Source organism: Pongo pygmaeus, chromosome 2, assembly GCF_028885625.2.
Source record: "Pongo pygmaeus isolate AG05252 chromosome 2, NHGRI_mPonPyg2-v2.0_pri, whole genome shotgun sequence".
NCBI classification, from domain to species: domain Eukaryota; kingdom Metazoa; phylum Chordata; class Mammalia; order Primates; family Hominidae; genus Pongo; species Pongo pygmaeus.
Window position 1 is genome coordinate 87,443,708 of NC_085930.1, and position 18,901 is coordinate 87,462,608.

The window sequence follows — 18,901 nt, forward strand, 5'->3', positions numbered from 1 at the left end:
TGGCTTAATTCAGCAGTTCTCAGCTGCATCTAAAATCCTTGGGGTACTCCAACTCGGGCAGGCTGAATTTCCAAGCCAGGAGTGTCAGGAATGTTCAGGACACAAGGACTCCAAATTTGGGCACTGACTCCCCCAGGGATGTTGCTCATAACCACTCTGGGTTTGTCTAAGCCTCCCCTCAGTTAGGCAACAGTCCATAAAAATGAGTTTAAAATTCTAGGAACGTGCTAAATCTGGAAAGTGAGTAATACATTATCTTTCTGAGTCCTCATTCATCTGGCTATACAGTTTGGTGGGGGCCAATTTTCCAAAGATGGCACAGTTCAAGGAGCAAGGTTGCTCAGACTCCAGATTGCTTCATTATCCTGAGTCATTTTTCAAAACCCCACCTAGTGTTTGCTGGATCAGCTTTGTGGCAAGATAGCATTGTCCTTTATGGAACCATACATTCACATCGTGGGCAACTTTAACCACCTCAGAACTCTGTGAATGCCTCCATAAAACATATCTTTGAGTATCATAATGTAATCATAAAGCTGGACTTTGTCTTTCACTTCTCAAAATACTTTTAAAATAAATTAGAGGGGAGGAGGCAAGAAATTCTTCTAACAATGGCACTTTTAACTTCTAATGCCATGTTTACAAATTAAAATCCTCTGTAATGAGATGTCCTCCACAGTAACCTGGGTTTCCCTGTCATTGACCTTACCAAGTACTGATCTTTTTTCTTGTTTCAATATCAAATTAGGAGGTAGGCTTCCTCCAGGGGGGAAAAAAAGTGTCTTTTAGTGCTGTGCCATCAGTCCCTACAAGGAGTTGACAAAATAAGTGTTTAATCAATAACTGCTAAAAAAAAAAAAAAAAAAAAAAAAAGGCCAGCTGTGGCCAGGCATGCTGGCTCACGCTTGTAATCTCAGCACTTTGGGAGGCTGAAGTGGGTGGATCACTTGAGGTCAGGAGTTCGAGACCAGCCTGGCCAACCTGGTGAAACCCCGCCTCTACTAAAAATACAAAAAATTAGCTGGGCATGGTGGCAGGTGCCTGTAATTCCAGCTGCTCAGGAAGCTGAGGCAGGAGAATTGCTTGGAGAAAAAAAAAAAAGTCAGTACCTTGGGAGGATGAGGCGGGAGAATGGCTTGAAGGCAGGAGTTCAAGAACAGCCTCGGCAACATAGTGAGACTCAGTCCCTGCAAAAAATAAAAAAATTAGACAGGTTGGTTAGTGTGTGCCTGTGGTTGAGCTATGTGGGAGGCTGAGGTGGGAGGATTGTTTGAGCCCAGGAGTTGGAGGCTGTAGTGAGCCATGATTGTGTCACTGCACTCCAGTCTGGGTGACAGATGAGATGCTATCTCAAAACAAACAAAAATTGCTGGGTTGGGCATGGTGGCTCATGCCTGTAATCCCAGCACTTTGGGAGGTGGAGATGGGCAGATTGCTGGAGCCCAGGAATTCAAGACCATTCAAGACCAGCCTGGGCAACATGGCAAAACCCCGTCTCTACAAAAAATACAAAAACTAGCCAGGCGTGGTGGTGTGTACTTGTAGACTCAGATATTAGGGAGCCTGAGGTGGGAGGATGGCTTGAGCCCAAGAGGCAGAGGTTGCAGTGAGATGAGATTGCGCCACTGCACTCCAGGCTGGATGACAGACAGCCAGACTCTGTCTCAAGAAAAAAAAAAAAAATTGCTAAATGAATGAATGAATGAATGAATAAAAACAATCTACCAACTGTCATGTGCCATCACGGGATATTTAATTGTTATTTTCAGCTTAGCCTCAGAGAAACTCAAGACTCATTTTGGAACATTTGAAATCAATGTTATGTAGTTTAACGAGCCACCTATATTAAACAAGTATAATACTTGACTGGCTTCCATTGTAAGGGGTTCAATCCTGCAGTGTTGCCAGCTTTAGAATATCTTCAAAACATCTATAAAAATATGGGCCAACCACTGCAGCTTTGATTGAAATCAAACTCCCACTATACTTGAATTCTTGGAACCTTTAGGTAACTGCAGAAAAGGAGACCATGATAAGAGTCTGCAGAGGAACCCACCTCGATGAGGTTTCCCTAAGGAGCCCCAAGTCCACACACACTCTGCCAGGCTTGATTAGGCAGCTGATGAGGTTTTTGAATCACTAATGTTTATTGTGAAAGCCACCGCAAAGTAGGCAGACTCTACCTCTATCCTCAACACTGAAATTGCTTTATTAGAGACTGAAGTTTCTCTATTCCTTTTCCCGCCTGTTAGTGAAAATCTCCTTTTGGCTGGGATCGCTAAACCTGGATCATGTAGGCTGCTTGTAGCTAGCTATCTTTCCCGGCTGGCTGGAGAAGACCCATCTGTATGTAGTGGGAGAGGGTGAGGGCAACAGACAGCAAAGGAGAATCAAGACACAGAGAGAGAGAAAGCTGCGGATGTCACTTGAACCTCTTCAACCAGACATATTGAAAACTAGTTTCACCTCTGGTCTTGCCAATTACATGGAGTAATATATTTCATTTTTTGCTTAAGGTAGTTAAACTGGGTTTCTGTCGCTGACAATCAAAAACACCCTAATACAAATTGTTATTTTAGCCTTCTTCAGAATCCTGATCATCAATGGACTATTAAGATTAAATAAATTTGGAAACATTCAGAGAATAAAATATTGTTCAATTATTGAAAGTAATAAATGCAAGTTTATGTAGGTCCAGTATAAGATTCACCAAATATAAAAAGTGGTTAATTATTTATTGGTGGTAAGATTACAAATGATTTAATTTAATGTGCCTGTTTACTTATCTGTTTTAAAAATTTCTTGCAAAAATTTATATTAGTATGGTATTTTTAAAAATATGGGCATTTTACCCTTAGTTTCAATGTGTATTTTCCTTTTTCTCCCTCTCAGTTCTGTTTTGGTACAGTAAATTGATAAAGATATACAATAAAGAAGAGGAAGGTTGGGTGTAGTGGCTCACACTTGCAGTCCCAGCTACTCAGGAGGCTGAGATGGGAGGACCACTTGAGCCTGAGAGGTGGAGGCTGCAGTGAGCTGTGATCTTGCATGTCAGCCTGGGCAACAGAATGAGACCCTGCCTCAAAAAAAAAAAAAAGAAGAAAAAAAGAAATATAGAGTAAGCCATGTTCTAATTGCCATATTTTGACAAAGTTGATGGGAGACAATATAAAAGAGGTACACACATCTGTTCTTGAGAAAATGAGAGTTTCCTGTTCTCAAGGAAATTAGTATTAGTAAACCATCAGGTATAGTTTCAGTGGAATTATGGAGGATGATAGGATAATTTGAGCTACTTCGTGTATTATATAGCTGAACCATTTGGGAAATTTTAGGAGAGATACTCGTGATACATTTTTTGATTTCCCTTGGTTCCTCAGACCAAAAGTCTAACCAAATATTCCAGTTCCCATTATTTATTTATTTTTTGCATGTAAGTGAAACAGAACATTAACCAGGATTTAAACTCTTCTTGGAGTTACTTCCTGGGCTATTAAAATAATAGTTCATACATGATGTCTTGAAAAGTCACATAATTGTCACACAATTTAATATTTTATTTATTTATTTATTGAAATAGTCTTGCTCTGTCACCTAGGCTGGAGTGCAGTGGCACGATCTTCGCTCAGTGCAACCTCCACCTCCCGGGTTCAAGCGATTCTCTTGCCTCAGCCTCAGTAGTAGCTGGGATTACAGGTGTGTGCCACCACGCCTGGCTAATTTTTGTATTTTTAGTAGAGATGGGGTTTCACCATGTTGGCCAGGCTGGTCTTGAACTCCTGATCTCAAGTGATCTGCCTGTCTTGGCCTCCTGAAGTGCTGGGATTACAGGTGTGAGCCACCGTGCCCAGCCTTATTTTGTTTTTTATTTTTATTTTTTGAGACAGGGTCCTGCTCTGTTGCCCAGGCTGGAGTACGATGGTGCAATGATAGCTCACGGCAGCCTCGACCTTCTGGGCTCAAGCAATCCTCCTTCCTCAGCCTCCTGAGTAGCTGGGACTACAGGTGGATGTCACCACACTTGGCAAATTTTTTGTATGTGTTATAGAGATGGGGTTTCACCGTGTTGCCTAGGCTGGTTTCAAACTCCTGGGCTCAAGTGATCATCCACCTTGGTTTGCCAAAGTACAACATTTTATTTTTTCTTGCTTAGCTGAAAGTACTAAAGGGAGGAATACCATGGTCAGAGGAAATTACCCTGGCTTCAATCTCCCCTACTGGTCTTCTGCTCTGAGTTACCTGTTTGGAGTCAGTTACCCTACTGTATACAACCTATTTATATTGACCCCTCTAATGTATGCCTCCTGATAGCTTTCTTCAGAAATTAAAAAAAATAACCAATTTATATGTCCTCCTTTGCCCCTGCAACTGACCAACTTATTTCCCACCCTCATATTTTCAGAAAAAGGAGGAAAATTACCACTTTAAACTGCAATGACACATGTCTTTAATCACAACTGGAAAGCTTTAGAAAGAAACATATTTCGGAGAAGGAAAAGAAATGCCCATTTCATATTCGTGTTTTTTTCTTCCCCCTAGTAGAACTAGCTATATACAAATAAGATCTTAATTTGTCTAGTGTTTATTCTGTTTATTTCTCAGCTGAATCTGCCCTCTGTATTAGGAGTTCATTGTTGAAATGCTTATGCAATAATATAAGGCTGTTTGGCATGTCACCTGTACTGCAGCCTAAACACTGTAGAAATGTTTGCAAATTAATTCTCTTTACATTCCTGAATTATTTGAATCTTCAAAGCCCACAGATGGAGGACAGGAGATTGAGTTCTGGAGTGAAACACTGTATCCTCTAGATTAAAGTGAAGAGACAGAAAGGAGGGGGACTTAATTACTGTGTACACACTATGTAGCAGATTCAAGAGTCCAGAGCATGCTGTTACCCAAATATGCTAAATGGCCACATCCTACCCTCTCAGACTACAGTGGTTCTGAGCATGGGTTTTGGGTCATGCCTCCGGGTTCACTTCCTGGTTTTGTTACTTCTAAGCTCTGGGGCAAGTTTCTTCACTTTCTTAGCTTCATTTTCCTCAGTTATAAAATCAAGGTCATTCCTGATAGTTCCTACCTTACACAATTGTGGTGATTGCATAAAATAACTCACATCAGCTGGGTGCCATGGCTCACGCCTGTAATCCCAACACTTTGGGAGGCCGAGGTAGGCGGATCACCTGAGGTCAGGAGTTCGAGACCAGCCTGGCCAACATGGCAAAACCCTGTCTCTACTAAAAAAACAAAAATTAGCTGGGCATGGTGGTGTACTCCTGTAATCCCAGCTACTTGGGAGGTTGAGGCGCGAGAATCACTTAAACCCAGGAGGTGGAGGTTGCAGTGAGCCGAGACGGCACCACTGCATTCCAGCCTAGGCGACAGAGCGAGAGTTTGTCTCAAACAAACAAACAAACAAACAAAAACCAAACAAAAAAAACCCCAACACACATCACTATGCTGACATACAGGGTAAGCTTGAAAGTTAGGTATTTTATAGCATTATTTCTCCCATCAGAATGTATTGCCAAATTCATAGCTAAAGTGAGATAAGTCAGAATACTAGGATCTTAGCTCTATTCAGGAAAAAATCTACTTCACAATGACATAACTATAAGCTCTTTTCATTGAAAGTAATGGCAAAACCTGCAATTACTCTTGCACCAACCTAATGTAAATACCCCTGTTTTGGCAACCAAATCTAAACTGGTTTTGGATCAAAGGTCACATATTACACAATTTCATGTCATACTTCATCCATTTATTCAACAATTTCATGTCACACTTCATCAATTCACTCAACAACTGTGTATGTTGCACACTCCACACAAGGCATGGTTCATGGTTTTTGGTATTGAGGTTTCAAAGGTTGGATAGGAGAGAGATGATCTCTGCCTTGAAGTTCTCCAGTCTGGGACACAGGAACTAGACCAGGTGAAACACCAGCCCGGAAGATGCAGAGGGAGCATCCTGGAAACTGGCAGCCTTAGCTACTTTGAAGGTTCAAATTATTTTTCCTTTTCCTGGATTAGAACAATGTCTATTCTCTCCATATTGCCCTCTGTGCCCACAGGTACTACTTCTTCTTTTGGGGCTTTTCCACATCTAAAACCTGACGTATGCTAAATTCCAAGTTCTTTCCTTTCTCAGCTGCTGTGGGGACACCTGGAATCCTGGCAAGAGGGGGATGTTGTTGCATTGGGAGGAATCACAAAACGCCTGGTCTTGTCCAGCCCTTGGACTCCCCCAGGCAGAGGTGAGAGTTGAGTGGAGAGGTAGGGGACTCCTAATTCAAGGTTGGTTGCGGGTATTCTTAGCAAACAATTACACTTTACTAGAATATGAAGTGGCAAAGTGGGGAAACACACAAGGTTAAGCTTACTAAGCTTACTAATGATTTGCAGGGGAATCTGTGACTCCCCACTAACATGGAAAGTAAAAATGTACATTTTTGTGGAAAGAGTCATTTGACAAATATTTTAGCATTTGCTAGTAGTACCAGGCACCATTCTAGGAACTGGGAATAATACATCAGTAAACCACACTGTCAAAGTGTCCTGACCTCCTTGAGTTTTTATTTTACACAGAAATGTGGATCACAGGTTTATTTGACAAAAAGGTCTGGGACCCAAACAATGCTTTGGAATCAAGATACTAAACCTATGGTGCTCAGCGTTGTGTACCAACAACACATAAGGGGAACCTTAAAAGTTCAAATGACTTAGCCCTTCCTTGACATTCTGATTGGCTGGATCTGTGCTTGGGTTTGATAATTTATGTTTTGAAGTGCTGTTCATATTGACCTAGATTGCTTCTGAAAAAAAGCTGGAGTCAAAGTTCCTCTCACCAAGCAAAGCCATGGAAAATTGGTCATCTCCTTTTTTCAGAAACACAACAATGCAATGGGATTTTCAGTTCTGGTAATCCCAAGAGAGAAGCATCAACATCCCTCCTTATTTTTATTAGCTTAGAATAGCACCCTACAAACAATGCTTTAAAAGGATGTTTAAACGTATGCCTGAACCAGGTATGGTGGCTCACATCTATAACCCCAGCACTTGGGGAAGCTGAGTCAGGAGGTTGGCTTGAGCCCAGGAGTTTGAGACTAGCCTAGGCAATCAACATAGGGAGATTCCCCCATGTCTACAAAAAATTAAAAAAACAAAAAACTAGCTGGGCATGGTGGCATGTGCCTGTAATTCCAGATACTCAGGAGGCTGAGGTGGTAGGATTGCTTGAGTCCAGAAGTTCGAGGTTACAATCAGCGAGTCGAGCTACTGCACTCCAGCTTGGGGACAAAGCAAGACCACGTTTCTAAAAACACCACCACCACCACCACCACCACCACCACCACCACCACCACCAAAAAACAAACACACAAAGTATGCCCATATTTTTTAAGTTCTAGAAAGGAGAGGATAAATTATCATACTTCCTAACTTGAATCCCCAAATGATTTCCTAATTTTCTTCCCAAATAGTAATACTACTATTAATAATATAATGAGTTTTTATTATTTGCCACTTTATAAGTGTTTTCCCACGTAATACTTCCAAGAACCCTGTGAGGTCTTGTTCTACGATCAGCGAGAAACGGAGGCTCGGAAGTCACTAAGCTTGCTCAAGGTCACACAAGGGTGGACCCCTGAGCCTACCTCTCAACCTCGACTGCTGTGTCCATCCTTTCTTCATCGTTTCAACGTACCCCCCTCATTTCTTGGAATCTCTCCTGTGACCAAAGATGAACAAAAGTTATACATCACTAAAGAGGAAAACAAACTGCTGGGGAGACTACCCAGCAGCCTGATTTGAGGAGTATTTGGGAAGGGCAGCCTTCCTGTGGTACGGGAGTCTTTCTGTCCGCCACCTCGCCGGGACAGAAGTCACTCTATCCGCACCCCGGGCGACCTCCGGAGGCCGCAGCTACCCTTGGGCTGCGAATTCCGAGTTCTCTCACGCCCCCGCGGGCTCCAGGACGCAGGGCATGTCCGCGCCCGGCGGGGATCCTTATCTCCTGGCCCCGGAGTAAGGTCTGCAGGCTTCCCGGCCCTGCCAGGAACTTGAGGCCCGGGCAGATGATTGACTGGGTCCAGCAGTCTCTGCTGGAAGGACAGTTGAAAAGCTAGAAGGATGTCTTTTTTGGTTGAAGACCTGAACCCACACTAGCCCCATGGCTTCTCTCTCTTGCCTGTAGTTTCCCGTGTCCTAAAAAGTTGGTCCCAAAATTTAAGGATGCGGCTGTGTGTGAGGGCGCGTGTGACCCGCACAGGGATCCCAGTTGGGGGACTGGAGGATCCCACCGTCCCCCTCCCCCGGGTCGCAGAGACCCTGGCAGGCCCCGCGCCAGGACCCGAACCCGCGAGCGCAGGGCAGGCAGGGAGGCGGCGAGCGCCCCGGGGCGGGTCTCGGGGGTTTCAGTGGGACCTGCGGCGAGGGGGGCGGTGAACCAGCCGGGCTGGGTGACCGACAGCCTGGCCAGCCACTGGCCGAGGGCGGTTAGGAGGCTTAGGGCCGGCGCGAGTGCGTGCGCGTGTGCGTGAGTGTGAGCGCCAGGGTGAGTATGGCAGCCTCCCCAACCCCCACCTGTTTGAAATGGTTTTCAAATGCCAAAGCCGGATTGCCCGGGTTTCAAAAGTTGCAAACAGTTGGAGTAAAACACGTGCGCGGCCCTCCAGCCCCAAAGGAATCCGCGGAGTCCAGGGCACTGAAAGAAAAGGAGAGAGGAGAGGAGTTCAGGAAGGGTGGGGGGGAGTTGCCTTCTCGCGGCCGGTCGGTTTTAGGACCCATCGGGAAGCACGTTGGAATCTCTCCCTTCGGGGAGGAGAGGAGGGGTGGGCCGGCCGGCTGGCGGCCGCGGGGCGCATGCGCGCGCGGCTCCTGTCGCCGGCCGCTGCGCTCCGCGGCGCGGAATAGAATGAACTGTAACAAAACAAGCCGAGCCTTTGTATCTGCTTAAAGGGGCCGCGAGCACTTACCTCCCGCCCCCCTCCCCCCCGCCCCGCCACCGCGTCTTCAGGGCTCCCGGCAACTGGCTGGAAGGGCTTCCCTCACCCTCAGGAACAGCCCGCCAGCGAGGAGAGGCGAGCCGGGCGGGAGGCAAAGAGGAGGCACCGCATTTGTAAAAGGCAAGAGAGAAAGGAAGGAAGGAAAAAAAATAACCCGAGCGGCGCAGAGTGGACTCTGGCCCGGGAGAGCACGGGCGGGCGCCGGAACGTGGATCCAGAGGCACCGGAATGCAAACAAAGCTCGCGGGCGCCTGTGCGGGGCTCGCGGGGAAGCCCAGAAAGTTTGTTTTATGATGGCTTGAGTGCGCGAGCGTGTGCAGGGGAGCGAGGCTGCCAAGTTTCTGTCTCCTGTTTTGTGATTTGGGGAGAGATGTTTCTCCCATGAACCAGCAGAGGCTTGGGGGCTTGTGCTGTGGGGGGCACCTGTCTCTCGTTTTATTTTTTTTTTGGAGGAGGGGTGTAACTCATCATGTCCAAAGTGATCCAGAAGAAGAACCACTGGACTAGCAGGGTTCACGAATGCACCGTGAAGCGGGGACCCCAGGGCGAGCTGGGGGTGACGGTTCTGGGAGGCGCGGAGCACGGGGAGTTTCCGTACGTCGGAGCGGTGGCGGCGGTCGAGGCAGCGGGGCTTCCCGGCGGCGGCGAGGGCCCGAGGCTGGGCGAAGGGGAGCTGCTTCTGGAGGTGCAGGGGGTCCGGGTGTCCGGCTTGCCCCGCTATGACGTGCTGGGGATCATCGACAGCTGCAAGGAGGCCGTCACCTTCAAAGCCGTCAGACAAGGTAAGGCGGGGCGCGCCTTTGGGGGGCGCCCCGAGAAAAGGAGGGCGGTCTGTGGGCTGCCCCTCATTCTCGATTTCCCGCTTCCCTCCTCGGAGCGCAGTGGAGAGAAGTTGAGGCCGTGCGCCCTGTGGTGGCGGTGAAATACACAAAGTTGTTGCGAGGTTGTGGGTTGTTTGCCCACCTGCGTTTCGAAGAGGGGGCTGGGTTTGCGCAAGGTAGCGGGGAGACGTTTCCTAGGCCTGGCTGGCCAACCTGTTATCTCCGCCATCAAGTGCAGCGCAGTCTCGCCTGCACCCGAGGGAGAGTTGGGGAACTGAGTCAGGGGTATGGTGGACGCTGTCCTGGCTCCTTGGGGGAGGGATGCAGCTGGCGTTCTTTGGCCACGAGTCAGTTTACATACCTGCTGAGTGGGTGTACAGAAAGAGAGGGTCTGTAGTTTATTGGACCTCCCCCATCAGAAAATCTGCTTCAACCCGCGACCCCTCCAGGTGAGCTAGGACACCACTGCCTGGCGGTTCCTGAGCCCGCCGACAGAAGAGCCTGCATTCACCCCTCAGCGGGATGACGCATGTGTCTCCACCGTGTGGCCCAGCCATAGACTTGGGAGGGGGAGAGGGGGAAGGGGTGTTTGCTTTTAGCTCGAATCGGGTCCAAGTTTACACTCCCATCACCACCGTTATCGTCATTATTGATGATGAAAATGAAGCCACTATTCATTGTTGGTTTACTACATGCCCGGCTCTGTGTAAGATACTTTACTTGCACTATCTCACTCCGATTCACAACAGTTCTAAGAACGAGTTGTTCTTATATATCCCATATTAGAGATAAGGAAACTGGGATTGATATCGGTTAAGTGACTTCCTCAAGGTCACACAGTTGCCAAAAGCGAGGGTTTGAGCCCTTGCTGCAGAGCCTTAAGTATGGAGGAGGAAGGAGTGGGGGGATGACCCTACGGCACTGGAGGGGCTGATTCCTGAGGAGGGAGTGGAAGCAAATTCCTCTTTCAGAAATCTGTAGAGGCCTTTTAAAAGATGCATTTGGTGGCTGCTGGTGATGTAGGTCCCTTACATCTCACTTTGGTACAGGCAAGGGGCTGTCCTTATGTCAACCCAATGGAGAACAACTGAGGCCCTTAAAGGGCTTCCTTGTGCAAGCAAGTGCCATGACGCAGGTTCTCCCCAGTGAAAGCACCGAAGGAAGTGGTGAAGTTGAACGTGGTGAAAAGTTCCCATGTGTTTCCATAAGGACAGGCAGCAACTGGAGGAATGTGTCAAAGGAAAGGCTGGGCTGAGCTGGTCCTGTCTTGGAAACAGGCGTGCTCCAGATGAAATGGAGGAGGGGGCAGGGGGACTAGCCTGGCCTTTTAGCAGCTTTGGGAGCTGAGGAGCTGACATTTAGCTATGGAAAGCTCCTTGTATTTATGACTTCGTTCTCCACTGGATACCTCCTCCAAGAAGCCCTCCAGAATCCTGCTAGGATGAACAAATTCTTCCTCCTTTGGGCTCCTTTAATGTCTACTTTGTGGTTTTTTTACTTACTCTGAACTCTGAGTTAGGTCCTCATTTCCATACAAGGTAGTGAGCTCATTAAATGCAGAGATTGTGCCTCATTCCTGGCATACCTCTTCAGGTTTTGCTTGAGGTTCAAAACCTTTCCTGGCCTGACAATGTGTCTTCCTCACACTGGCTTTCCTGTGGGTATTACATAAGCTAACACGTGGAAAGTGCACCCAACAGTGCCTGTACGTAGTAAGTGCTCCATAAAGATTAGCTATTTATGTTTGAATTGATTTTAGCAGCTATTTATTTCTGAAACTAGTTTTTAGTACCAGGAAACTGGATAATTATGACTTGATAGGGCTGTAGGGAAAATACTGTGTGAAGGCATAGAATGGGAGCAGCTGCAGGTCTCAGTTGAGGACCATTTTGGAGAAAGGGTGGAGGAAGGACAGGCAAGGGTACCTGCCCAACTAGTGGGATGTCTCGCAGTGTCTAATGGGTTCTGAATAGGGGCTGGCTTGCAGTGTTTGCAGTGTGCAAGATGTTGCATGGGCTTGTGCCTTCCACTAGTTGCCAAATTTCTGGGAGGCGATGTCCCAGGGCTCTCTCATCATGGAGTTTAGGAAGGCTTGGTGAGATAATCAAGTGGGTTTGGAAACAGACACCTCTGAGTTCAAAGGAAACTGTAGTGTCTCCAGGTGTTAGCTCTCTTCACCCGTTGTTCACAGATTGTTCACAGCAGGGGCGAGTGTGTGTGTATGTTTGTGTGTGTGTGTGTATATGTATGTATGTATGTGAATCTACTTGTAATGGGATAGAAATATGATACTGATTGGGAAACCTGAATGGCCTGGAATTCATTGCAATCTGAAAGTGACTATTTCATGTGATAATTACACAGGCACAGTTGGATCTTCTGACGTCTTTATTACCAGTAAAGATGGCCCTAGAAACCATTTCACCAGTTTTCTGCTCCCTCTTCCATGTTGAGAATATGATTTAGATTGTATGACAGAATTGCTCTTAATGTGTCTTCATTACTGTGCCTTTTAAAGTCATATCAAGTAGGCTCATACTTGGTATATGGTAAAGAAAAATACTACTTTTGTGTTGTTTGCATCCCAAGTTAGCCACTCCCGGGGACACAGGTCACTCTGGATACTGTCTACATGGGGGGTGAAAATTCTGTTTCTATTTCATGGCAGTTCTCTGGAAAGATACATGGACCAAAACTGTCGGTGGCAGGACTGGATTGTGCAGGAATCAAACTCAGTGGATCTGCCAGGTTGGACTTGGTTCATTTTAAATGGAGAAGACAGTCCTTTGTCAGGTTGGAGTTGGTTCATTTTAAATGGAGAAGACAGTACTTTGTCATAAAATGCCTTTACAAAGTTATATATAATTATGTGTATTCAGGTATCATTTACCTATAGTAAAATGCATATCTTGGATATATAATTTGATGAGTTTTAAGAAATGCATGCACTCATGTTAATCATTCAAATCAAGATAGAGAACATTTTCATCACCCCAGAAATTTTTCTCATGTTCCTGTCCAGTTAATTCCCCCCTCCCCCTGCACCATAGATCTACCATAGAATAGTTTTGTCTTAAGCTTCATAAAAATGAACTAATGCAGTATGTACTCTTTTGTGTTTGGCTTTTGTTACTCAACAAAATATTTTGGAGATTTCATGTTGTTGCATGTATACTTCGTTTGGTTTTTTTTTTATTGTTTAGTAATATTCCGTTGTATACACATACCATTTTGTCCTTTTGCTTGTTTATGGACATTTGGAGTATTTACCATTTTTTACTATTATGAATAAAGCTATTATTAATGTTTTAGTTGCTCTACATCTTTGGCAATCTTTGATTTTGTCTTTTGAATTTTAGCCGTCCTAGTATATGCTTGGGAAAAATGTAATTAAGGAAACTTTGATACAGGATATAAGATGTCGCTAGTACGTATTAAGATCTTGCCTTAAAATATAACAGGCGCTTGACTTAGAATATAACAGCTTAGAATAACGAAGCTGATGCTTCGTGGGCATTCCCTTTTTCAGTCCTTAAAATTGGACTCAGATGTTAGAAGCTGAGGTTCAGAGAGTTTGGATAACTTCCAAGGGTCATACCACAGGGGAAGAAGTAGAGCTGCAATTCAGCTTTGTCTGATTCCAAAGCCTGTGCTCCCAATTCCTGGGACAGTAGGTCTCCAAGTGAGGTCCTCAGACCAGTGGCATTAGTATCACCTGGGAACTGGTTAGAAATCCAGATTCCTGGGCCTCACCTTAGTTCTACCAATTCAGAAGCTTTGCGGGGGATAGGGTTGGGGTTGGGGGGTGGGGTAACATCCATGGGGTGTTTTAATAAGCCCTCAAGGGATTCTGATGCTCACTCAGTTTTAAGAACTACTGTACTAGGGTATAGACCAAAATTGAGAAGATGACATCAGATGAGACAGGTGACCTGGGTTCTAGAATAAGGTCTGCCAGTCACGTTCTTAGAGCCTACATTTCTCTACGCCAAAAATAAGTGGGTGCGCCTCTTCAGGTTATTTGTGCTCGTGAAATCCTGTGTTTCCATGAATCACCCAGACTCCAAAGGTTTAAAATGGTATGATTGTAATTTCCCAAAGTGGTGTATTACAGGTCATGCTTACATATTTTTGCAGGTGAATTTTGTGGCTTTTCAAATTACTCAGGAACCGTAACTATCCCTCTACTTTTTTTGTGTGTGTGGCAGTGTGGAGATAATAAAAGAGATACAATTTAAAAGCCAAACCGAACCACCACCAGACCCTTCCCCTCACTGTAATGAGGGAAATTGTGATCACGTATGGTTGAATATAGTTCTTTGTGTGGTTTTTTGTTTTGGTATTGTTTTGATTCATTGGAATTTATGACAATAACTCTCATTTTAAAACAGAGGGCCTTGTCTTTCAGAGTTGTTTGGTTTCTCATGAATCTCTGGTCTTGCTTCTTTCTCCTCAGTGACCTCCTTCTGGTGTGCTGCTAAATGCTTAACAACCAGTGCTAGTAGTGGGTAGACCCTGATTTATAGCATAGCTGGAGTTGGGAAGACACACATATACTTGCTGTTCCCAAGCCAATGTGAGCTGGCCCCGGCACACCACTGATGGCGTATAAGATAGAGCCCTTGTCGTGGCTCACCTGTAATCCCAGCACCTTGGGAGGCCAAGGTGGGCAGATCACTTGAGCTCAGGAGTTTAAGACCAGACTGGGCAACATGGCGAAGTCTCTACCAAAAAATACATAAACTAGCTGGGTGTGATGGCGAACTTCTGTAGTCCCAGCTACTCGGGAGGCAGAGTGGGAGAATCGCTTGAGACCAGGAGGCAGAGGTTGCAGTGAGCCAAGATTGTACCACTGCACTCCAGCCTGGGTGACAGAGTGAGCCCCGCATCTCACACACACACACACACACACACACACACACAAGATAGCTCCCTGAGTAAAGTGCCATTCCCTCACCCTGTTTGTACCTTCATAGCCTCGACACAATCTCGTATTATCTTCTGTTTTTTGTTGTTGTTGTTGTTTTTTGTGTTTTTTTTTTGAGATGGAGTTTCACTCTGTTGCCCAGGCTGGAGTGCAGTGGTGCGATCTCAGCTCACTGCAACCTTTGCCTCCGGGGTTCAAGCAATTCTGATGCTTAGCCTGCCGAGTAGCTGGGATTATAGGCATGTACCACCATGCCTGGCTAATTTTTTGTATTTTAGTACAGATGGGATTTCGCCATGTTGCCCAGGCTGGTCCCTTGAGCTCAGGCAATCCGCCTGCCGCCTTGGCCTCCCACAGTGCTAGGATTGTAGGCGTGAGCCACCGCAGCGGGCCCTGTTTCTTCTTTATTGTTTGTTTCCCCTCCCATGAGAATAGAAGTTCCATGAAAACAAGAAGCTTATCTCTCTTGTTCACTGCTGTATTTCTCAGTGTCTAAAAAAGACCCAGCAGGGCTGGGCACGGTGGCTCATGCCTGTAATCCTAGCACTTCGGGAGATGTGGATCACAAGGTCAGGAGTTCAAGACCAGCCTGGCCAAGATGGTGAAACCCTGTCTCTACTAAAAAAAAAAAATACAAAAAAATTAGCTGGGCGTGGTGGTGGGTGCCTGTAATCCCAGCCACTCGGGAGGCTGAGGCAGAGAATTGCTTGAACCTGGGAGGCGGAGGTTGCAGTGAGCCGATATCGTGCCACTGCACTCCAGCCTGGGTGCAGAGCAAGACTCGTCTCAAAAAAAGACCCAGCAAATAATAGGTGCTCACTAAAATTGGTTGGATGTGTGAATGACTATTCCGTTGTTTCATAGGGTAAGTGCAACTAGGCCACTTGCAACATCTTTCCTCCCTTTCTCTCGATTTGTCTTTTACTTCTTGTTTAGGATCCAGAGGTTTTCACTTTCTCATCACCAGATCTTCCAATTAGCTGGTGCTCTGTGTCTAATAATTTATACTGGGCTATAAATGACTGACAAGGATTAATGAATCCTATTCAAGTATTTCTGCCTGTTGAATCTAATTGAAGTTTAACAAGTGAGCCTCTAAACGTGAAATTTCAGATGTTCAGCAAGCAGGATGATGAGGATTTTTTTGTTGATGGTTGGACCTGTGTCCTCATCCCTAAAAATGACTCTTTCCCTCCGTTTTCTTGCAGTGTTGTCCCTTTTTTTTTTTTTTTTTGGTTAATAGCAAATCAGATCTTTGCTACAGAACACAATCCAGTTTTAGCCCTCTCACTCTTAAATTGTACTTTGTGTTTATGTCTTTTTTTTTTTAACTTAAACTTTCAAAAATCAGTCTGTTTTTGTTCTTGGTGCCAAAAGACCACTCTTGGAAGGATATTTTTAGGTTACACTGTGGAACACTGTACAGGTTTTACAAAAAACGAAGCAAGGACATATAACGCAACTTGTCCATTGTTTCCAGTGGCCACCTCTTGTCATTGGCTGTGTTATTTAAAAATAGATTAACTTGACCTTCTGTGGCGATGGCATACAGTTGGCTCACCGTGTTTCTTGGCATTCGTTACCCAGCTGGTTTTAGATGGCAGAATTGATGATATCCACCAAGGGGAATTAAGTGGTTTATAAGCGAAAACATTCTGACATCTCCTTACCACAAGGGTTTACATGAAGGATGTTGCTTTGTAAACGAGGGTTATTTAATGCAAAGCACCACTCTCTGGTGTTAGTGGCCCTTTCCTTGAGTTTGTATATACATGTAACAGGATATACTGATTTTGTATACACTGAGAATAAAGGCTGTCAAATTCGTTAAGGGCTGACATTCACATCCTAAAAAAGTAGGTTACTGCATGCCTGCCTGTCTTTTTGCAGCTCATATGTGAGATCTGTAACCTTGAAAAATCCCTAGTACACACTGGTGCATTGCTAGACTTCTCCCCTATGGAAGTCGGCATCGACGTAGTATTTCTTATGAATTCATTTTGTTGTTTCCACAGATGTCAAGGTTGGTCCTATCATATTGACTTTGCTTTCTAGTAAAGTGTCCTATGGAGGGTCTAAGTGTTCTGGATGTCAGCTTTTCCGAAGGCATGTAGCAAAATTAGAAAATGTAATTTGAGCAGTGTCTTTTATGATTAAATAGAAATCTTCTCTTTTTATGGCTCAGTAATTACATAATGGAATAATCCATTATTAATCATTTCTGTAGTCTCTGTATCTGAGTGAAAGCCGAAGTCCTTATAGTGACTTCCAAGGCCACCCGTGACCTGCCCTATGGATATTACTTCTTTGTCCTGCCTGCTAGTGCCCACCTAATCATCTTACAGGCTTGCTATCTCTTGAGCTTCAAGTCTTTCTCAAATGTTACCTGCCCAGTGAGGCCTCTTGTGAGCACATTATTGAAAACCATAACTCCACTGCCACGTATCATTCCCTGTTCCCTTCTCAGCTTTATTTTACTCCATAGTCTGTAGATCACTTCACCATAAGTAAATTTCTTATTTTACCTTTTTCTCTAGAATGTAAGCTCTGAGATGGCAGGAATGTTGTCTTGTTCTCCCACGGTATCCCCAGTAGCAAAAACAGTGCATGGTGCGTACTACTTGCTTGGGTATTTGTTAAATGTTTACAGTCAAGTTTAGAACTAGAATAAATCTCTCCTGAGGTCAGTTACCTCTGAAAATGTAGATATATAGAAGTCCCTGAAAATTTAGGTGATTGATGATGGATCACATTAAAGTTGGTTAGAGTTTAACATTTACAGTCAATGGCTGGGGCTAAAATAGAGCTTAGCCGATTGATCCAGGAATATTCTTAAAGACAGTGAACATTGCTGGCCTGCTTCAGTTGGTCTTAATATTATGGGTTTACAAGTAAGAACATGTGGGTCCTTGGTTTCTTGTCAAGAAAGGGAGGGAAGAGTCCACTGGAGTCTCCTTGGAGTCAGAGATAAGGTCACATTTCCAATTTTAGGTTTCCCTGCATGGAAGAGGTCCTTGACTTTAAAATTAATTGAGTGTCCTGATTTTCAGAGGTTATTTTGATTTGGGAAATGATGGTAACAAGGGTTACCAGGTGGCTGATCCAAACAGGAGAGCTGAGGCTACTAGAGTCACCATGAGGATCTTGTCGAGTTAGGGATAGGTCTGTGCACAGCATCCCTTACTTAGCCAAGTCATTGGCCCCAGTCCACTTTCAGTCCTGTGTGTCCCCCACCAACATGAATCCCTAGAAGCCAATTCTAGATCAGGATTTGAATGCACAGGGCTTATCTGGGAGGTGCTCCCAGGAAGTTCCAGTAGGGCAAGGAAGAAGTGAGACCAGTGAGTCAAGAAGGCCAGTGGAGGTGCTTTAAAGAGCAAGTCACCACTGTGTGTCCAAGGCAGCCCCATGCTGAGTGTGTCATGGAACTTTGCAGACTCTCTCACCCCTAAATAGACTGAGAGGTTCTTCTGGCTGTGTGTATAGACTTTTTCTGTTACCATCTCCAGTGTCATGAGAATGAGTTACATAAGATAATTACATTCTCATGGCTAAGGTATCAACACCGCCATTACTGTAGATGGAGGCATTTGTGTGTCCGTTTAATGGGCCACAGTTATGCTTCTTACAATAAGGCTAATCTTTTACTCCGTTATGAGACAAGACTCGAGGCTCTCTTTATGGACAGGGGCATGATGGTGCAATTAAAAGGCGATCATGCCCTGATTATAAGCCATGTTTCAAAATTACTGCTATATATAGTGTCATCAGGACCGTAGTACTGCTCATAAAATGATCCACAAATAGCAATTTACTGATGTGTCATAGAGTCAGATTTTGGACCCAAGTTTGGCTTGGGTGAAGAGGCAGGCTTTACACTTTACGAGCTGGGTGTTCTGGGGCAAGATACTGAACCTCTTTGTGCCAGGTTTCCCCCTCTGAAAATGGGGATAATAATGATGCCTACTCTCTAGGGTTGATGGAAAAGTAGAAAGTAAACCACATGACACAGGGCTTGGCACATAGTGAGTGCTCAGTAAATGCTGGCTTCTGTAATTGTTTGAATGCTCCCCATTTGAAAGCCCTTGGGAGAGAAGAAAGAATCTCTTGAGAGATGGAGATTGCAGTGTACAGTTCTGGAGAGCT

At 45.2% G+C, this 18,901-nt stretch overlaps 1 protein-coding gene across 30 annotated transcripts in view; it reads left to right on the forward strand.

Annotated features, from left to right (window-relative positions):
- The first annotated feature begins 8,534 nt into the window (after nucleotides 1-8,534).
- Nucleotides 8,535-18,901, forward strand: part of MAGI1 (membrane associated guanylate kinase, WW and PDZ domain containing 1) — a 679,422-nt gene continuing 669,055 nt past the window's right edge. For 29 of the 30 annotated variants that reach the window (XM_054483404.2, XM_063661857.1, XM_054483402.2 and 26 more), the window contains exon 1: nucleotides 8,541-9,789. In XM_054483404.2, coding sequence (XP_054339379.1) covers nucleotides 9,477-9,789 — 313 coding nt within the window. In that variant the 5' untranslated portion in view covers nucleotides 8,541-9,476. Of the gene's footprint in view, nucleotides 9,790-18,901 lie in introns of all 30 variants that reach the window. The other variant, XM_063661855.1, reaches the window with a different exon arrangement.